The 15,858-nt window shown below is 40.2% G+C and overlaps 1 protein-coding gene across 1 annotated transcript; it reads right to left on the bottom strand.

Moving 5' to 3' along the window:
- Positions 1 to 3,453: 3,453 nt before the first annotated feature.
- Positions 3,454 to 15,541, bottom strand: C2H8orf88 (chromosome 2 C8orf88 homolog). Its single transcript, XM_051610836.1, has 5 exons — positions 15,463 to 15,541; positions 14,594 to 14,664; positions 10,257 to 10,341; positions 6,563 to 6,669; positions 3,454 to 3,492 (listed from the first exon to the last, which is right to left on the bottom strand). Exons 1-5 carry the CDS (start codon positions 15,539 to 15,541, stop codon positions 3,454 to 3,456), a joined length of 381 nt encoding a protein of 126 aa, XP_051466796.1.
- Between the last annotated feature and the right edge of the window lie 317 nt (positions 15,542 to 15,858).

Genomic DNA, 15,858 nt, shown 5'->3' on the forward strand with positions numbered 1-15,858 from the left:
ATAAACAATTGTTACTTAATGCTGCCGTTTTCTCCTTTTACAGTAGAATCAGGTATGAACCTTAGTACACATTTTCATAAATGTCTTGCACTTCAGAGAAGCTGCAAGTCATTAATTAGGATAATAAAACACAGGGACAACTTTTTGTGTCAGTACAGAACTTCATTCATACAATAAATTCTCTGCCCACGACAAGACAGGGCAGTACCATTTTCTCTTTACAGTCTCTAGCCCCGACCCTCAAGAGTAAACATCTGCCTGTCTGCTAAGCTGCTTTGGATCCACAGACTTAACATTTCACAGCCAATCTGCTTTGAACTCTATGTCCTGAACACTTGGAAGATAATTCATTAGCTCACTGGGAAGTCATTAGAGAAACTGCTATTGGAGCATAAATAGCCATAAACCTGGAAGGAGAAATACTTTCCTCCCTAAGAACTCTTACTGTTGTCCCTGGCACCTGAGCAGTAGGTGTGTCCTGCAGCCCAAGAATGAAAGGCAAGTGACTATTCTAACATCACACTACAACGACAGGTTGAGAAGATATACATGCTAATTGACCACTCATCTTGCAGTCCAAGGTCACAAACAGTACCCAAAAGGTAACATGCAAGTCATACTCAATAAAATAATATTCTTCACTTTAGGATTTCTCTATTTTTTATTAAACTCAATTAGCACATTATCATATGTAATTAAAAGTGGAGAATTTAGATTACAAACAAGTCAATCTTAATTGCAATTAGGTTCTGTATTTCACAAACCAGTATTGAGCTCAAGGTTAAGAAAGGTGCCACATTTAGGTACGTGCACATAACCAAGGCATCTTAGCTCCTGTTAGATCAGTAGAGTTCTGAGGCAAAATCAGTTGCCAAAACAAACACCTCTAGTACATGTTAGATGCCTTACAGTATTCCCACTGGTTTCCAGCTCCCAGCTGAGATGGACACGTTAGATGGTGTGTCATTTATGCCAGCCCCATGCAGCTGCTTCATATATCCTGCATGCCTCAGATAACATCAGATGCTTACATTTAGGCATCTGAATAAAAGCCTTTGTCAATAAAGTCAAAGGTTCTCTAAGCAAATGTTGATGTCAGAAAGTGATGCCCACACCTCTAAATTTAGGTGCCCATGTTAGGAACAAATTTCACCTTTGAATATTCTTACAGTACGCAGCAAAAGTGAATGCTTTTAATACTGAAGCTTTCCCATATTGACACAATCCAACTACCAAATCTGTTCGTTCTTAAAAAGCCACCCAGACAGTCGTATCAGACTCACAAATGACAATCCAGTTAAAGTTTAAGGTTTAAAGTTTAAAAGTTTGTCTTTAGCAAAGTAAAACTACTCATATTCCTGAAGATCTGGCTGGCTTTTTTCCTATGCCAAGATGTTGATTTAGTGTGTGCCATGTTTTATTTTGTCACTACTGATCTACCAACAAAGGAAATACAGGGACATGTGACACTGCTGAAGGGTAAACCCTTAGGGTGAAAACTGACACACTATACTGAGGTTTATGTTTTTCCTTTTCACCGGATGAACAATATTAAAATTATTATTAAAATAATCTGCTTTAGAGCTTCATGCCAATAGGTGCTGAAGGAGGAAAAAACATTCTAATAGGTCATACATGCTTCAAACAGTTATTCTCCTTTGTATATTTACTAGTAAACAAACACTTTGATGAATCATACACAAGAAAAAGTTTGAGAAGTTTCACTTAGGAGTTCTGAGAGCTACACACAGAAACTCCCTTGAACACAAACTGGTAAAAGAGACCCATAGTACTCACTCTAAAAAGCTCCCAGTGATTAAAAAACATGCAAACAAAAAATACTTAAGTTCCTTGCAACATTACTTGTAAACAATATAAAAACAGAATACACTTAGAAGCTTATTTTAACTGACTAACTGGTGCTAAACATAAAACTAATTCAAACAAGTTTATTTCCATAGTTCAGGGAAAGAATCTAGTGTATAGCAAATGAAACTTACAAGTTTTTTGCCCTATTGCAGTTACCATTTGACACATTCTCATAGAATCATAGAATCATAGAATCATAGAATCCTAGGGGTTGGAAGGGACCTCGAAAGATCATCTAGTCCAACCCCCCTGCCAGAGCAGGGTCACCTAGAGTACATCACACAGGAAGGCATCCAGGCGGGTTTTGAATGTCTCCAGCGAAGGAGACTCCACAACCTCTCTGGGCAGCCTGTTCCAGTGCTCTGTCACTCTTACAGTAAAAAAATTTTTCCTGATATTCATCTTAAACCTCCTATGCTCCAACTTGTATCCATTACCCCTTGTCCTATCACTGGTCTTCACTGAAAAAAGCTTAACTCCATCGTCTTGACACTCACCCTTTACATATTTGTAAACATTGATGAGGTCACCCCTCAGTCTCCTTTTCTCCAAACTAAAGAGACCCAGCTCCCTCAGCCTTTCCTCATAAGGGAGATGTTCCACTCCCTTAATCATCCTTGTGGCTCTGCGCTGGACTCTTTCAAGCACTTCCCTGTCCTTCTTGAACTGAGGGGCCCAGAACTGGACACAATATTCCAGATGTGGCCTCACCAATGCAGAATAGAGGGGGAGGAGAACCTCTCTTGACCTACTAACCACACCCTTTCTAATACACCCCATCTAATACATCTCATTTAGCTTTCATTTGTGACAGAGGTTAAAAAACTGCCTTCTGTGTCCAGATGATGTTATTGTAGGTCTGAATACAGGTTTTTTGTTATACCCATTTACCCATAAGACATGATGAAAATCTGTCTTTTTCCTCAATTTTGCCCATTACTTCCACATTTCAAAGTCAAAAATACCAGGCAATTATTTACAAACTTTGTAATGCAATAAATAGACAGTTATCTTGTTCTGATCCATTATAACAGAAGGTTTTGCATTTTAGTGAAACTGTTAGTAAAAAGTTTGTACCTTGAAGAAAGGTGTATTAAGGAAACTCTTGTGTGGAGATGGAAACTTCAAATGAAGAAAGCAATGAAATGAAGTTTGGGGGTGGGGGGGCATGGAGAAAACATTTAAGCTAGATCAGTACATACCCTAAGACAGCTGAGATCTGACACAGATTTGACTCAGTATTTGTTGTTCCATTATTACTGCTAAGGAGAGGAGGTGGGAGCAAGCAAAAAGCCCCAGTCAAGTACTGGTTTAGAATTTATGGTCAGACAAACTATATGACTACACAGACAAACCATATGACTACATAACATAGACGATTCAAGGACAAAATTCTGTCACAGCAAAATGTAATATTTTTTATTTTCACTGTAATCATATTACCATCTCAGGCATTACAAATTCAAGGTTTGACTTTTAAAGCATTCATAGGGTCCTACTTTAATTTGTAGCTTCAAAAATCTTTAAGATCTACATCATATGTAGCTCTTTCATTGATGGATTTCTTATCTTGCAAACAACCTGTCACTTCTTGCATATGTCAATAAAAGGGTTGCTCTTTTCCTGCAAAACAAACAAACCCTCCAATTACTTTAGTTATAAAAAGTCATTTAAAGCACGTCTTCACAGGTCTACTTACATGTACATCTACATTTAAGTACATCCATGTACATTTAAGAATTTGACTTTTTAAAAATTAATGCAAACAGTTATACTTTCATATATATATATATATATATATACTTTTCATTAATCATAGACATTTAATCTGAAATTTTTCTGGCAGACTTTGTAAACCTAATAACATGAGTTCAGTTCAAATGCTGAGCTATGTATAGGTAGGACTGATTCTCAGATCTCCAAAACCCCCAATGTCTTCTGGAATGAAAGCAACCCACAGCCCACTAACTGTAACAACAGCATCTCCCTTGTACATGTCACTCCAGGAAGCTTTCTCCATCTGAAAATATGGCTTCCACTCATAAACAGGCATACACTTTAGCAGTAACTTCAAAAGTTCAAAATTAAGGAAGTCTTAAGATGGGCAAGAATCAACTGAATACTCAATTCACCAGCAAACTTCTGACAATCATGCTTGACTAATCCGATAGCCTTCTATGAGGTTGTGACTGAATGGGTAGATGCAGGGATGTAATCTACGTTGACCTTAGCAAGGCTTTTGACACTGTCTCCCATAACATCCTCATGAGCAAGCTCAGGAAGTGTGGGTAGGAGAGTGGACAGTGAGATGGATTAAACTGGCTAAACAACAGAGCCCAGAGGGTGGTGATCAATGGTGCAGAGTCCAGCTAGAGACCTGTAACTGGTGGAGTTCCCCAGGGATCAGTGCTGGGTCCAGTCCTGTTCAACATCTTCATCAATGACCTGGATGAGGGCACAGAGCGTATCCTCAGCAAGTTTGCTGATTGTATGAAACTGGGAGGACTGGCTGATTCACCTGAAGGCTGTGCGGGCCATTCAAAAAGATTTGGACAGACTGGAAAGCTGGGCAAAGAGGAACCTAATGAGGTTCAACACGAGTAAGTGTAGAGTCCTGCACCTGGGGAGGAAAAACATGCACCAGTACAGAATAGGAGCTGATTTGCTAGAAAGCAGCTCCATGGAGAAGGACCTTGCATTCCTGGTGGACAAGTTATCCATGGAACAGCAATTGTGCCCTTGTGGGCAAGAAGGCCAATAGTAACCTGGGGTGCATTAAGAACAGGGTGGCCAGCAGGTCGAGGGAGGTTCTCCTCCCCCTCTACTCTGCCCTAGTGAGACCACATTTGGAGTATTGTATCCAGTTCTGGGCTCCCCAGTTCAAAAGGGACAGGGATTTACTTGAGAGGGTCCAACAGCAGGCTACAACGATGATTAAGAAACTGGAACACCTGTCTTATGAGGGAAGGCTGAGAGACCTGGGGCAGTTTAGTCTAGAGAAGACTGAGAGGGGATCTTACTAATGTATATAAACCTCTGAAGGGTGGGTGTCAAGGAGGGGCCAATCTTTTTTCAGTCATGCCCTGTGATAGGATGAGGCGCAATGGTACAAACTAGAACACAGTAAGTTCCACCTCAGCATGAGGAAAAAATTCTTTATTATAAAGGTTATGGAGCACTGGAACAGGCTGCCCAAAGAGGTTGTGGAGTCTCCTTCTCTGGAGTCTTTCAAGACCCATCTAGATGTGTTTCTGTGTGACCTGCCCTGGTGGTCCCACCCTGGCAGGGGGGTTGGACTGAATGATCTCCAGAGGTCCCTTCAAACCTCTAACGTTCTGTGATTCTGTGACAACCACCTATTCCTCAATTCAAGCTCACTGACATATTGTAGGATTGTCTTTTCCTCATCGGAAGTTTATTTGGAGGCCTTCTTCTACCTGTTTTTAGCATCATCTTTTCATTTACACATGCATCTCATCAAACTCTCTTATAGACCTATAAGCAGACTCCCAAATAACTAAAAAATCAATGTCTAGAATAAAATCACACACTAAAATACAAGTGTACCGTTTTATCCTATACTAACAATAAAAAAAAATTCTATTCAATTCAGAAAAAAATACGAACTGTCGCTGACCAATTTTCTTATTTATAATTTGAAACTAACTTCTGAAGTATGACTGGCATTCTAGTATCACCTGTATATGCTAATGAGATCAGTACATTTGCAAATCCCTTTTCAACACTTGTCTTCAAGATCACACAACAAATTTGCCAGCTTTTGCTTTCTTCTAATGAGAACAGGATTTTTTTTTCCTTTAGCTTCCTACTCAACAATCTACACATTGCGCTTAGGACAATAATGACAGCTCATTGATACACGTTATGTTATTGTAATACAACATCGTGCCTAGCAGGGGTTTGTAATTTTGCCCTCCCCATTTGTGGCTGAATAGGATGAGAAAATTCACTGCTTTTTTTATTGGTATGATGACCTAGTATATACAGATGGGAGCTTACATACACATGACTAACACAAAGCAGAGGAAAGGCATTAAGAGCAGGTCTCACAAACAGTGAGACACTCTTCTTTCTAAAAAGACAGATACAACTTGTAACACTTCTGACATCATCATACAGACATAGATTCTCCAGCCTCAAAACAATCTCCTTGAAACACATGCAAGCCACCTTGACTTGCACCAGTTTTTACTATCTTTCTTTTCTGCCACCCAAATAATTTGCAATTTAGCCATGTCATGAACAATTTTAGGGCTCATTTGTCCACTGACTCCATTTCTGTGGGGGTCCTCCTTTGCCTATGAACATAACCAGATGAAAGTGTATATATTACAAAACTGCGCCTCTTAAAACTCAAGAGACAGAAAGGCGAGCTGGGGGGAAAGGTTAGGAAAGTAAAGAGTTTTAACTTCCCTATCTGCAGGCAGGTTTTCAAACAAGTAAAGCTTTCATCTTGAGGAAAATATAACAGAAAGATGCAAAAAGAAAGATCAGGGAAGGCCAATTGCTGTAATATATTAGTTCAACTTTGTTTATCCAAAGAATATAAATTTATAAAAGTTTAAAACTGCCTCAAGTTGTGGTCAACACAGGAGTCATCTGGATGTATTTCTCCAGGATAGAAGTCATATTTCTACAAGAATCACACCCCAATAGCCTCAAACGTACTTACTGGCTTTTCAAGGACAACTGGATGATCAGGAAGAGATTCTGGCTTCTTCTGAGAGAGAGAAACACTTGAAAGTTTCAGAAGGAAATCTCTGCTGTATTTGATCCTTTCTGCAAATACACAAAATTACTAAGTTCAACATTGTTGTTAAGGCATTAAGGTTGGGAATTCAGAGACCGGATTTGGTTTCTTATAGAAGGGTGGAAATGCTGCATGTAGAATATGAAAATCAGTATTAAAACCAGCAGTAATTAAAAGTCTGACCTTACATCAGGACAATACGTAGTAGATTACCGAGCATTTAATCACATTGACTTAGTAAATATTGAGGACTATTCCAAGCTAGTAAGGTTTTGCTGTTTTAATACAAAGGAATGCAAAAAAAGGTGAATTCAAGCTTACAGTACAGACACTCTCTCTCCATCTTGCTTTAATTAACAAAAACACTACAAACTGGTCTTGAAACCGTAGAAGAAAATCTGTATATAACTCACAGCAAAGTGGCACGTTTCTATGGGACAGACAACAAAACCTGAGTGTCTCCCTTCTTAGAGTTATTAAGTTGCTATCTTTCAACAGGTAAAAGTAATTAGGAGATCTGGTACATGTAAACTGGCAAATGGATTAATACCATCAACATAGTTTTGAGGGTTTTCCACTGAATGAACACAAGTCAGGCTTTGCTCAGAATGTGCATGTTATAATTAAAATTTGTACCACTATCTCTACTCTAGCATAGATATAGTGTGTCTACCCATGTCCATATTTTAAGCTGATATTCTTAAACAAGTGCAGAAATAAGGAATTAGGCAAAGACTGAGATAAACTCTACCTCTGGTCCATGGAGACAAACAAGTTTGTTACTTTAAGCATTATGGGCCTTCTGTAGACTGTTACACAGTCACTGGATTGACGACAGTTTTTTGCTTCTCAGGCTGGAGGATTTTGACAAGAGAAGTCACAAAGTCAAATATGAACAGGTATTTTCCTGCCTTTGACCAGAAGCGATGGCAATAACTGCTGAACCTATGTGAGGGCATGAGGATAACTTTAAAAAGCATACTTTAAAGAACATGAGCATACTTGAAAACTTACAGCTTGTTTATTTTTCCTTGTTGAAAAACATATGAAGATGACTACTGCCGTAAGTAGCACTACTATATTCTCTGCAAATGGGAGAGGTACTAATTTGATGGCTGTGGTCAATGACTCAATGTCCAAAGGGGAGATCAGTGACAAGTGGTGTCCCTCCGGGGTCTGCACTGGGACCAGTACTGTTTATTACCTTCATCAGTGACACAGACACTGGGATCAAGTGCACTCTCAGAAAGCTTGCTGATGACACCAAGCTGTATGTTGCAGTTGACACACCTGAGATATGGGATGCCATCCAGAGGACCTGGACAAGCTTACACAGTAGGCCTGTGTGAACCCACCTCATGAAGTTCAACAAGTTCAAGGGCAAGGTCCTGCACCTGTGCTGAGGAAACCAATACAGTTTGAGGGATGAAGGGATTGAGAGCAGCCCTGCAGAGAAGGACTTGGGGGTACTGGTGGATAAAAAGCTGGACATGAGCCTGCAATGTGCACTTGCAGCCCAGAAAGCCAACCATATCCTGGGTTGCATCAAAAGAATCATGGCTAGCAGGTTGAGCGAGGTGATTCTGCCCCTCTGCTCCACTCTGGTCAGGGACCACATATGAAGTACCGCATCCACCTCTGGACTCCTCAGCACAGGAAATACATGGACTGGTTGGACTGGGTCCAGAGGAAGGCCATAAATACAATCGGGGCTGCAGCATCTCCCCTATGAAGACAGGCTGAAAGAGTTGTTCAGCTTACAGAAGACTCCAGGGAGACCTTATTGCAGCCTTCCACTATTAAACAGTAGCTTACAAAAGAGACAGGGCCTGTTGCAATAGGACAAAGGGTAATGGTTTTAAACTGAAAGAGGGTAGATTTAGACTAGGTATAAGGAAGCAATTTTTTCACTATGAGGGTAGTGAAACACATGCCCAGAGAGGTGGTTGGATGGGGCTCTGAGCAACCTGATCTGGTTAAAGATGAGTCTGCCAAGTCTGCCCATGACAGACAGGCTGGACTAGATGATCTTTAAAGGTCCCTTTCAACCCCAACCATTCTGTGATTCTAAGAAAAAGCAGGGAAGTGATTGAGATAGCAGTAAAAATCACTAAAGAAGTGTAAAGACAGGTAATTGAAGGCATACTATCACTGAACTGATTTAAAACGGATATTATTATGTAGGACTTCAAGTACAGCTGGAGATAGAAATGGAGTTCCAGTGGGAATTTTGCTCTGAAGGGAATTATTAGAGCCATGAGCAAACAAAGCCCTTGGAAAACAAGTGTTGGAAAAAGTTTTACATTATTGACAAATATGCAGTAGATTCAGGAGGTTCAGGAAGCATCACAGAACAATTAACCACTAAAATATCCAAAATGATGGCTTATACAAAAGATGAGGATCAGATGAAAAGCCATTTAAGATCTTGTAGACACCACAGTTTCTACACACAAGCAGAAACAATGAAAAAGGCTCAGAAAGCCACCATCAAATAGACAGAACTTGACAAGCCTATACCAAACTGGATCTAAAGAACATTATTCTATTTACCAAGACGAAGAAAAAAAGAAACAAATCTGAGCCTAAAAGGGGACACATGGAAGACTTCCTTTCAAATCAGTAACACATGACAGTGTAAAATTACTGCATAAGAACCTGATGGTATCCTCAGACTGAGGAAAGATACGAAAGTCTCAATAAAACCTAGCAGAACTCTTTCAATTCTTGAGAAAAGAGCAACAGAACGAATCAAGTCTCAAGGTATTACTTAAGGACTGGAGATTACAGATGGAGATTTGAGATGCCCGATTACAGGAAAAGATTGTCTCAGTGAACTGATGACCTAAACTTGGATCACTGTTGCAGTTCTTGTGACATGCTAAAAAATGAAGAATTAGGTAGGAAGAAGTGCAGAGGAAGACTGTGAGGATATGTTTAGAATCTGATATTATCCCTTAATAAAAACAAGAGTAAAAGTTTTGTTTGTTTAAACTACCAAACAATGACAAAGAACACTATTATGATTCATGAGTCCAGAGAGTCAGGCAATACAGAAATAAAAGCACAAAGAGCTAACCTTTAGGACAATGTTTACACAAGAACAAACTGTCCAGAACAAATAGTAACACAATTAAGTGATCTCTAACCATCAGAAAATCAGTATTTCAGAAGCACTGCAGTTAAGAATAGGAAAAGAAAGTCAAAATACTATATTCTTAAATTGGCTGCATTCAGTAGTCTCAGTAGCCATGACTGACCCCTGCAACACGCTAAAGGGTGCAACTCAAACCTGTACTTCTACACACAGCGATTTACACAAAACCAGGATTTTGCATGAAGAATTTTTTTTTATGTTTGGGTGCTCACATTTCATTCTTTCTTGGTTGTTTTTCTTTGGGTTGTTCTGTTGTTGGCTTTGTTTTTGTGGGTTTTTCAAAAGACAGGTACACCCTTATATGCAAGTAAGGTTTCATACTGCTCTCAATTTGTGGAGCAAATTCTCAAAGCACTGGCTAATAAAAAAAAATAACATGCAGCCTGCATTTCTTCAAAGTCCAACTGTCTTACATTCAGAAAATACAATTCTGACACAAATCTCCATGCAGTATCTTACCTTTTTTTGCTTTCGATTCATGCTGGTTTGGTTGACAGGGCATCATAGTTTGAGTTAAAATCTTTGCTTCAGTCTTTTCAGATAACTAAAATAGGAAGGAAAGAGTTAATGATTTTTAATATATTTTACAAAATTAAGTTATGAAGCTTGTTTCCTTTAAACATATTAAAATATGGATCTGCGTTTCTCAGTTAAAAAAAAACCAAAAACATTTGTAGCACCGTTTCAGTAATCAACTTTGCTTTCACCAGTCTCCAAGATTTTGGACAATTAATACTTTCTGTGCATGAAGGAAACTGGATTCTGCTCTTTTTTCTGCTCCTTGCAACTGAATCACTGTCTTTTTTACAGTTTCAGAACAGAAACAGTCTTGCACAAATTACACGGGAGTCAGAACTGTAGCTATTTATAACACCTGATGCACCTCTAACTTGAAAGATGAAGGTCCAGCAAGAGAACTGCAGAAAACTAAACTGGAACACAGGTAACATAAAATGCCTGACAAGTTTAATTTGAACCTGTAGAATGTTTGTTACTCTTCGTTACATACAAGTACAGCTCAACAACCTTTAAAGCAGTATAGATAGACACTTCTGAGACAGCAATCTGACAGAATTTCGCAGTGCTATTGCTAGTTTTTAAGAAAATCAGCCAGAAGCTGCTACACTGGGAAATAATAAAAGTGGAAAGGACTTATCTTCAGCAGTTTGGCTTGGCTTCCAAAAGGCTCCACAGATTTGTCTGAGGAATTGTAATCTCATTCTGAGAGAGAATTTTTTTTTTTTTGGGGGAGGAGCAGACAGGGGACAGGAGGAATTGAAAAATCTGGGGAAGCACTTGTCAAAAGCAGAAGAGGTCCTATTTTCTGGACAGAGACAGCAGTTAATGCTTTGTCCTGTAAATGCACCACCAACTTTCACAGTGCAATAAAAATTGCCCAACTCTGGGCAACCTGTTCCAGTGCCTCACCACTCCCATAGTGAAAAATTTCTTCCTAATATTTAATCTAAATCTATCCTCTTTCAGCTTAAAACATCCTGTCACTACAGATCCTCGTAAAAAGCTCCTCCCCTTCCTCTAGGGCCCTTTCAGGTACTGGAAGGCCACTATAAAGTTTTCCTGGAGTGTTCCGTTCTCCAAGTTGAACCACCCCAACTCTTTCAGCCTGTCCTCATAAGAGGCATACTCCAGCCTTATGGTTGTTTTTGCAGCCCTCCTCTGGACTTGATACAACAGGTCCATGCACTTCCTGTGCTCAGGACTCCAGAACTGGACACAGTACTTCAGGTGGGGTTTCATGAGAACAGAGCAGAGGGGAGAATCATCTCCCTTGACCTGCTGGCCATACTTCCTTTGACGCAGCCCAGGGCACTGTTGGCTTTCCGGGCTGCAAGTGCATGTTGCTGGCTTCTGTTGAGCTTTTCATCAACCAACACCCCCAAGTCCTTTTCCTCAGGGCTGTTCTCAATCCATTCTCTGCCCAACCTGTATTTGTGGTTGGGATTGCCCCAAAACTACGTGCAGGACCTGGCACTTGCCCTTACTGAACTTCATGAGGTTTGCACAAGCCCACCTCTCAAGCTTGTCAAAGTCCCTCTGGGTGGCCTCCCTTCCCTCCAGCGTGTCCACCACAACACACAGGTAGGCATCATCAGCAAACTTCGTAAGGGTGTACTTGATCCCACTGTCCATGTCACTGACAAAGATGTTAAACAGCACCGGTCCCAATATCAACCCTTGAGGAATGCTACTCGTCACTGATACCGACTTGGACATTTAGCTGTTGACCACAGCTCTTTGACTATGACTATCCAGCCAACTCCTTATCCACTGAGGGGTCCACCTGTCAAGCCCATGTCTCTCCAATTGCTGTGCACTCTCCTCACTGATCTAAGTTATCTTCTTCTGGTTTGACTAAAATTTCTGGGGAAAAAAACCTTGAAAAATGTAAGGACGTATGAGAATAAAGATAACATAATGTCAATTCCAACTGTTTTGTGTGGTCAACTAGTCTTTGCCAGTCTTGGCTATTCAAAGGCTCTTTTCAAGTACAAACAAGGATTTAACACATGCTCAAATCCATAAGATAAGCATGGTAATGCAGAATTCACAGCAATGTACCAGAGAATGTCAACAGAGTATTTTTACGTAACTTCCTGCCCCATCTCCCATCACATCATCCTGCCAACTGCTTTACAGTATCACAAAATCTATTCTATTCTATGACGTTGTCTATCTAGACTTTGGTAAGGCCTTTGACACTGTCTCCCACAGCATTCTCCTAGAGAAGCTGGTGGCTCACAGCATAGACAGGTACGCTCTACTGGGTAAAAACTGGCTGGCTGGCCAAGCCCAGAGAGTTGTAGTGAATGGGGTTGGATCCAAGTGGCAGCCGGTCACCAGTGGTGTCCCCCAGGGCTTAGTTTTGCGTCCAGTCTTGTTCAATATCTTTATTAATGACCTAGATGAGGGGATTGAGTGCATCCTAAGTAAGTTTGCAGATGACACTAAGCTGGGAGGAAGTGTCTATTTGCTTGAGGGTAGGAAGGCTCTGCAGAGAGACCTGGACAGACTGGATCAATGGGCTGAGGCTAATTTTATCAGGTTTCTGCCAGGTCCTGCACTTTGGTCACAACAACCCCATGCAAAGCTACAGGCTTGGGGATAAGTGGTTGAAAGCTCCATGGTGGAGAAGGACCTGGGGGTGCTGGTTGACAGCTGACTTAACACGAGCCAGCAGTGTGCCCAGATGGCCAAGAAGGCCAATGGCATCCTGGCCTGCATCAGGAATAATGTGGCCAGCCAGAGGAGAGATGATCATGCCCCCGTATTTGGCATTGGTGAGGCCACACCTCAAATACTGTGTGCAGTTCTGGGCCCCTCACCACAAGAAGGATGTAGAGTTGCTGTAGTGTGTCCAGAGGAGAACTACCAAGCTGGTGAAAGGTCTGGAGAATAAGCCCTGTAAGAAAGGGCTGAGGGAACTGGGATTGTTTAGCTTAAAGACAAGGAAGCTGAGGGGAGACCTCATTGGTCTCTACAGCTACCTGAAAGGAGGTTGTAGGGAGATGGGAGTTGGCCTCTTCTTTCAAGTGAATAACGAGAGGACAAGAGGAAATGGCCTGAAGCTGCACCAGGAAAGGTTTAGACTTGGTATTAGAAAGAATTTCTTTACTGGAAGAGTGACTGGACAGTGGAACAGGCTGCCCAGGGAGGTGGCAGAGTCACCATCCCTGGAAGTATCTAAAAGAAATATAGTGCTTAGAAACATGATTTAAGCACTGAACTGGTAAATTAGGTTATGGTAGGGGCATTTAGGTTATGGCTGGACTTTTCAAGGTCCCTTCCAACCAGGATGATTCTATTCTATGATTCTATTATGCTTGGTCGTCAGTCCAAAACTTAACATTTGAGTATAACCACTCACAATAATACCTTTTTACATGTTCCTATCTGAAATCCACCAACAAAGAGTGGAATCCATCTATAAAGAATATTCCTAAAGCAGGGAATGTATTTCTCAAGCTCAAAATAATTTTTAAATGGTAGTTAAAAAGTAGTAAATTAAAACTGATACTGGTTGATGGATCTCAAATAGATCTGAGGGTGTTGGGTTGGTGTGGTGCAGTTTTGGAAACAGGGGAGGGGCCACAGGTGTGGCTCCTGTGAGAAGCTGGTGAGAGATCCCCCGGTTCCAAAAATTTGGCCCACCTCTGGCTAAGGCAGAGCCCATCAGCAACAATGGATGCACCTCTGCGATTAACATACTCAGGAAGTGGAAAGAACTTCAATAAGACCTCAGGGCAGAGGAGAGGGGGAGGTGAAAACAACACTGGAGCAGAGATACCACGCTCTGTGAGGAAGGAGGGGGAGGACTACGGAATACTCTGGAACTGTTTATCTAGTTAGTGAAGTTTACTGCCTCAAATGGAGTTGTGCTAACAAAACTAAAACATGTATTTCTAATGTTATTCTTTATGCATAATAAGCAAAGACTGCATACGTGTACCTTAAGTCTAAAATAGCCATCTTCAATTTAATGACAACTGAAGAAATGCCACACAGACTTTTATAAGACTTTTAAATAACCAACACATAAGATTCATCTTTCACCTACTAGTGCGTGCAAATATCAGGGAAAGGCATTCCTGAAACTCATACTTCTTTTTGCCATTTCTAATACTGTTGGTTTATAACATACCGATTAAAGGACACTCCTAGCTGAAAAGAGAGTTTACTTTTTGTTCAGTAACATAAGGGATCAGCTGACCTCCAATTTACAGCACTCTAGAACACACACCATCAGCTTTGTCATCTACTATTTCTTCAGTACTTACCCAGTCAACCTTACTCTCCAAACATACTTCAGTACTCCTAGGTAATTCAGTCTGAAAGGGTACCACAGTGGCTGATGCTGGTGAAGATAAAACATTCAGAAAAAAAAAAATTAAATGTATTTTGTGATACATGCCACAGGAACAGTACTGAAATCCAACTGCAAAGAGCTTATATGGGCACTTACAACTTAATAGCTCTAAATCATCATAGCACCATTTTTCCATTTCTTCCATGAATTTTAAACAAAGTAAAAAATTATGTTACTTTGCTTCTGTCCACATCATCACTGGTGTCACTATTTCCATGGCCATCAAAAATTTCTAACTTAACAATAGTAATAGCTTTAACACTGCAACATCTGGAAGGCACATAGAAACTTAAAAACAAAAACAAAATATACAAGCCTGACACAAATACTACATGTTTTTTTCCTTAGACTTTTTTGTTTTAAACTTGTATGAAGGCTAGATAAGGACAGTGTGGTGCAGTATACTGCACTTGCAATACAACCTAAAAGATCATATATTTTAAAAATCGTGTTTGTATTTTCAACAGTAGGAGTCCATTAATCCAAAAAATCCAGATTTAATACAGAAGCCTGATTCAGCTTTCTGAAGCCAGGATTTCAGATGCCAAGCTGGAACATCACCACCGAAAAGAATTCTGTATAAACCTAATGCAGTTTAAATTTAGATTTTTATCACAGAGATGATGAAGTATGAGCAACACACAGAAAGATATTTATTCCTCACTGTAGTTTGAACAAATGCATTAAAAAAACATATCCAAGTCACCTTACATGTCTTTATTTCCTTAAAAGCAACTGAAGCTTTGTCAAAGCAAACTGTACATTAACTGTGCTACTCACCTTGTTTAGAAGACAGATGATGCACAGGTCGTGCTGGCTGAAGGGATTTACCAATAAACTTTTTAGTTTCCTTTAACATTTTGAAGCATCACACTTTAAGAAAAGCAGCAGAAATCAATACAGAGCATTCAGTTTCACACACAGACGTTAAATGAGGAGAGTAGTCTGCCTATGACTCGTTGGTTGCATCTGACAATAAGATACACTATTTTTTTAGCAGCTGGGCAAGAAAAAGAATAATGGCCTAACACAGACATTTTAGCAGGTGAAAAAATATACCAGATAAAATTTGCATACAGACAGAATCAGACATCTCTCGCATTTCTCCTTCCAATTGAGCTACTGTTTAGCTGCTACAGATACACCAAAAATACGGTGCTAAGCTGAAACATGTTA

The sequence above is a fragment of the Apus apus genome, chromosome 2 (genome assembly GCF_020740795.1).
Source record: "Apus apus isolate bApuApu2 chromosome 2, bApuApu2.pri.cur, whole genome shotgun sequence".
Lineage (NCBI taxonomy): Eukaryota > Metazoa > Chordata > Aves > Apodiformes > Apodidae > Apus > Apus apus.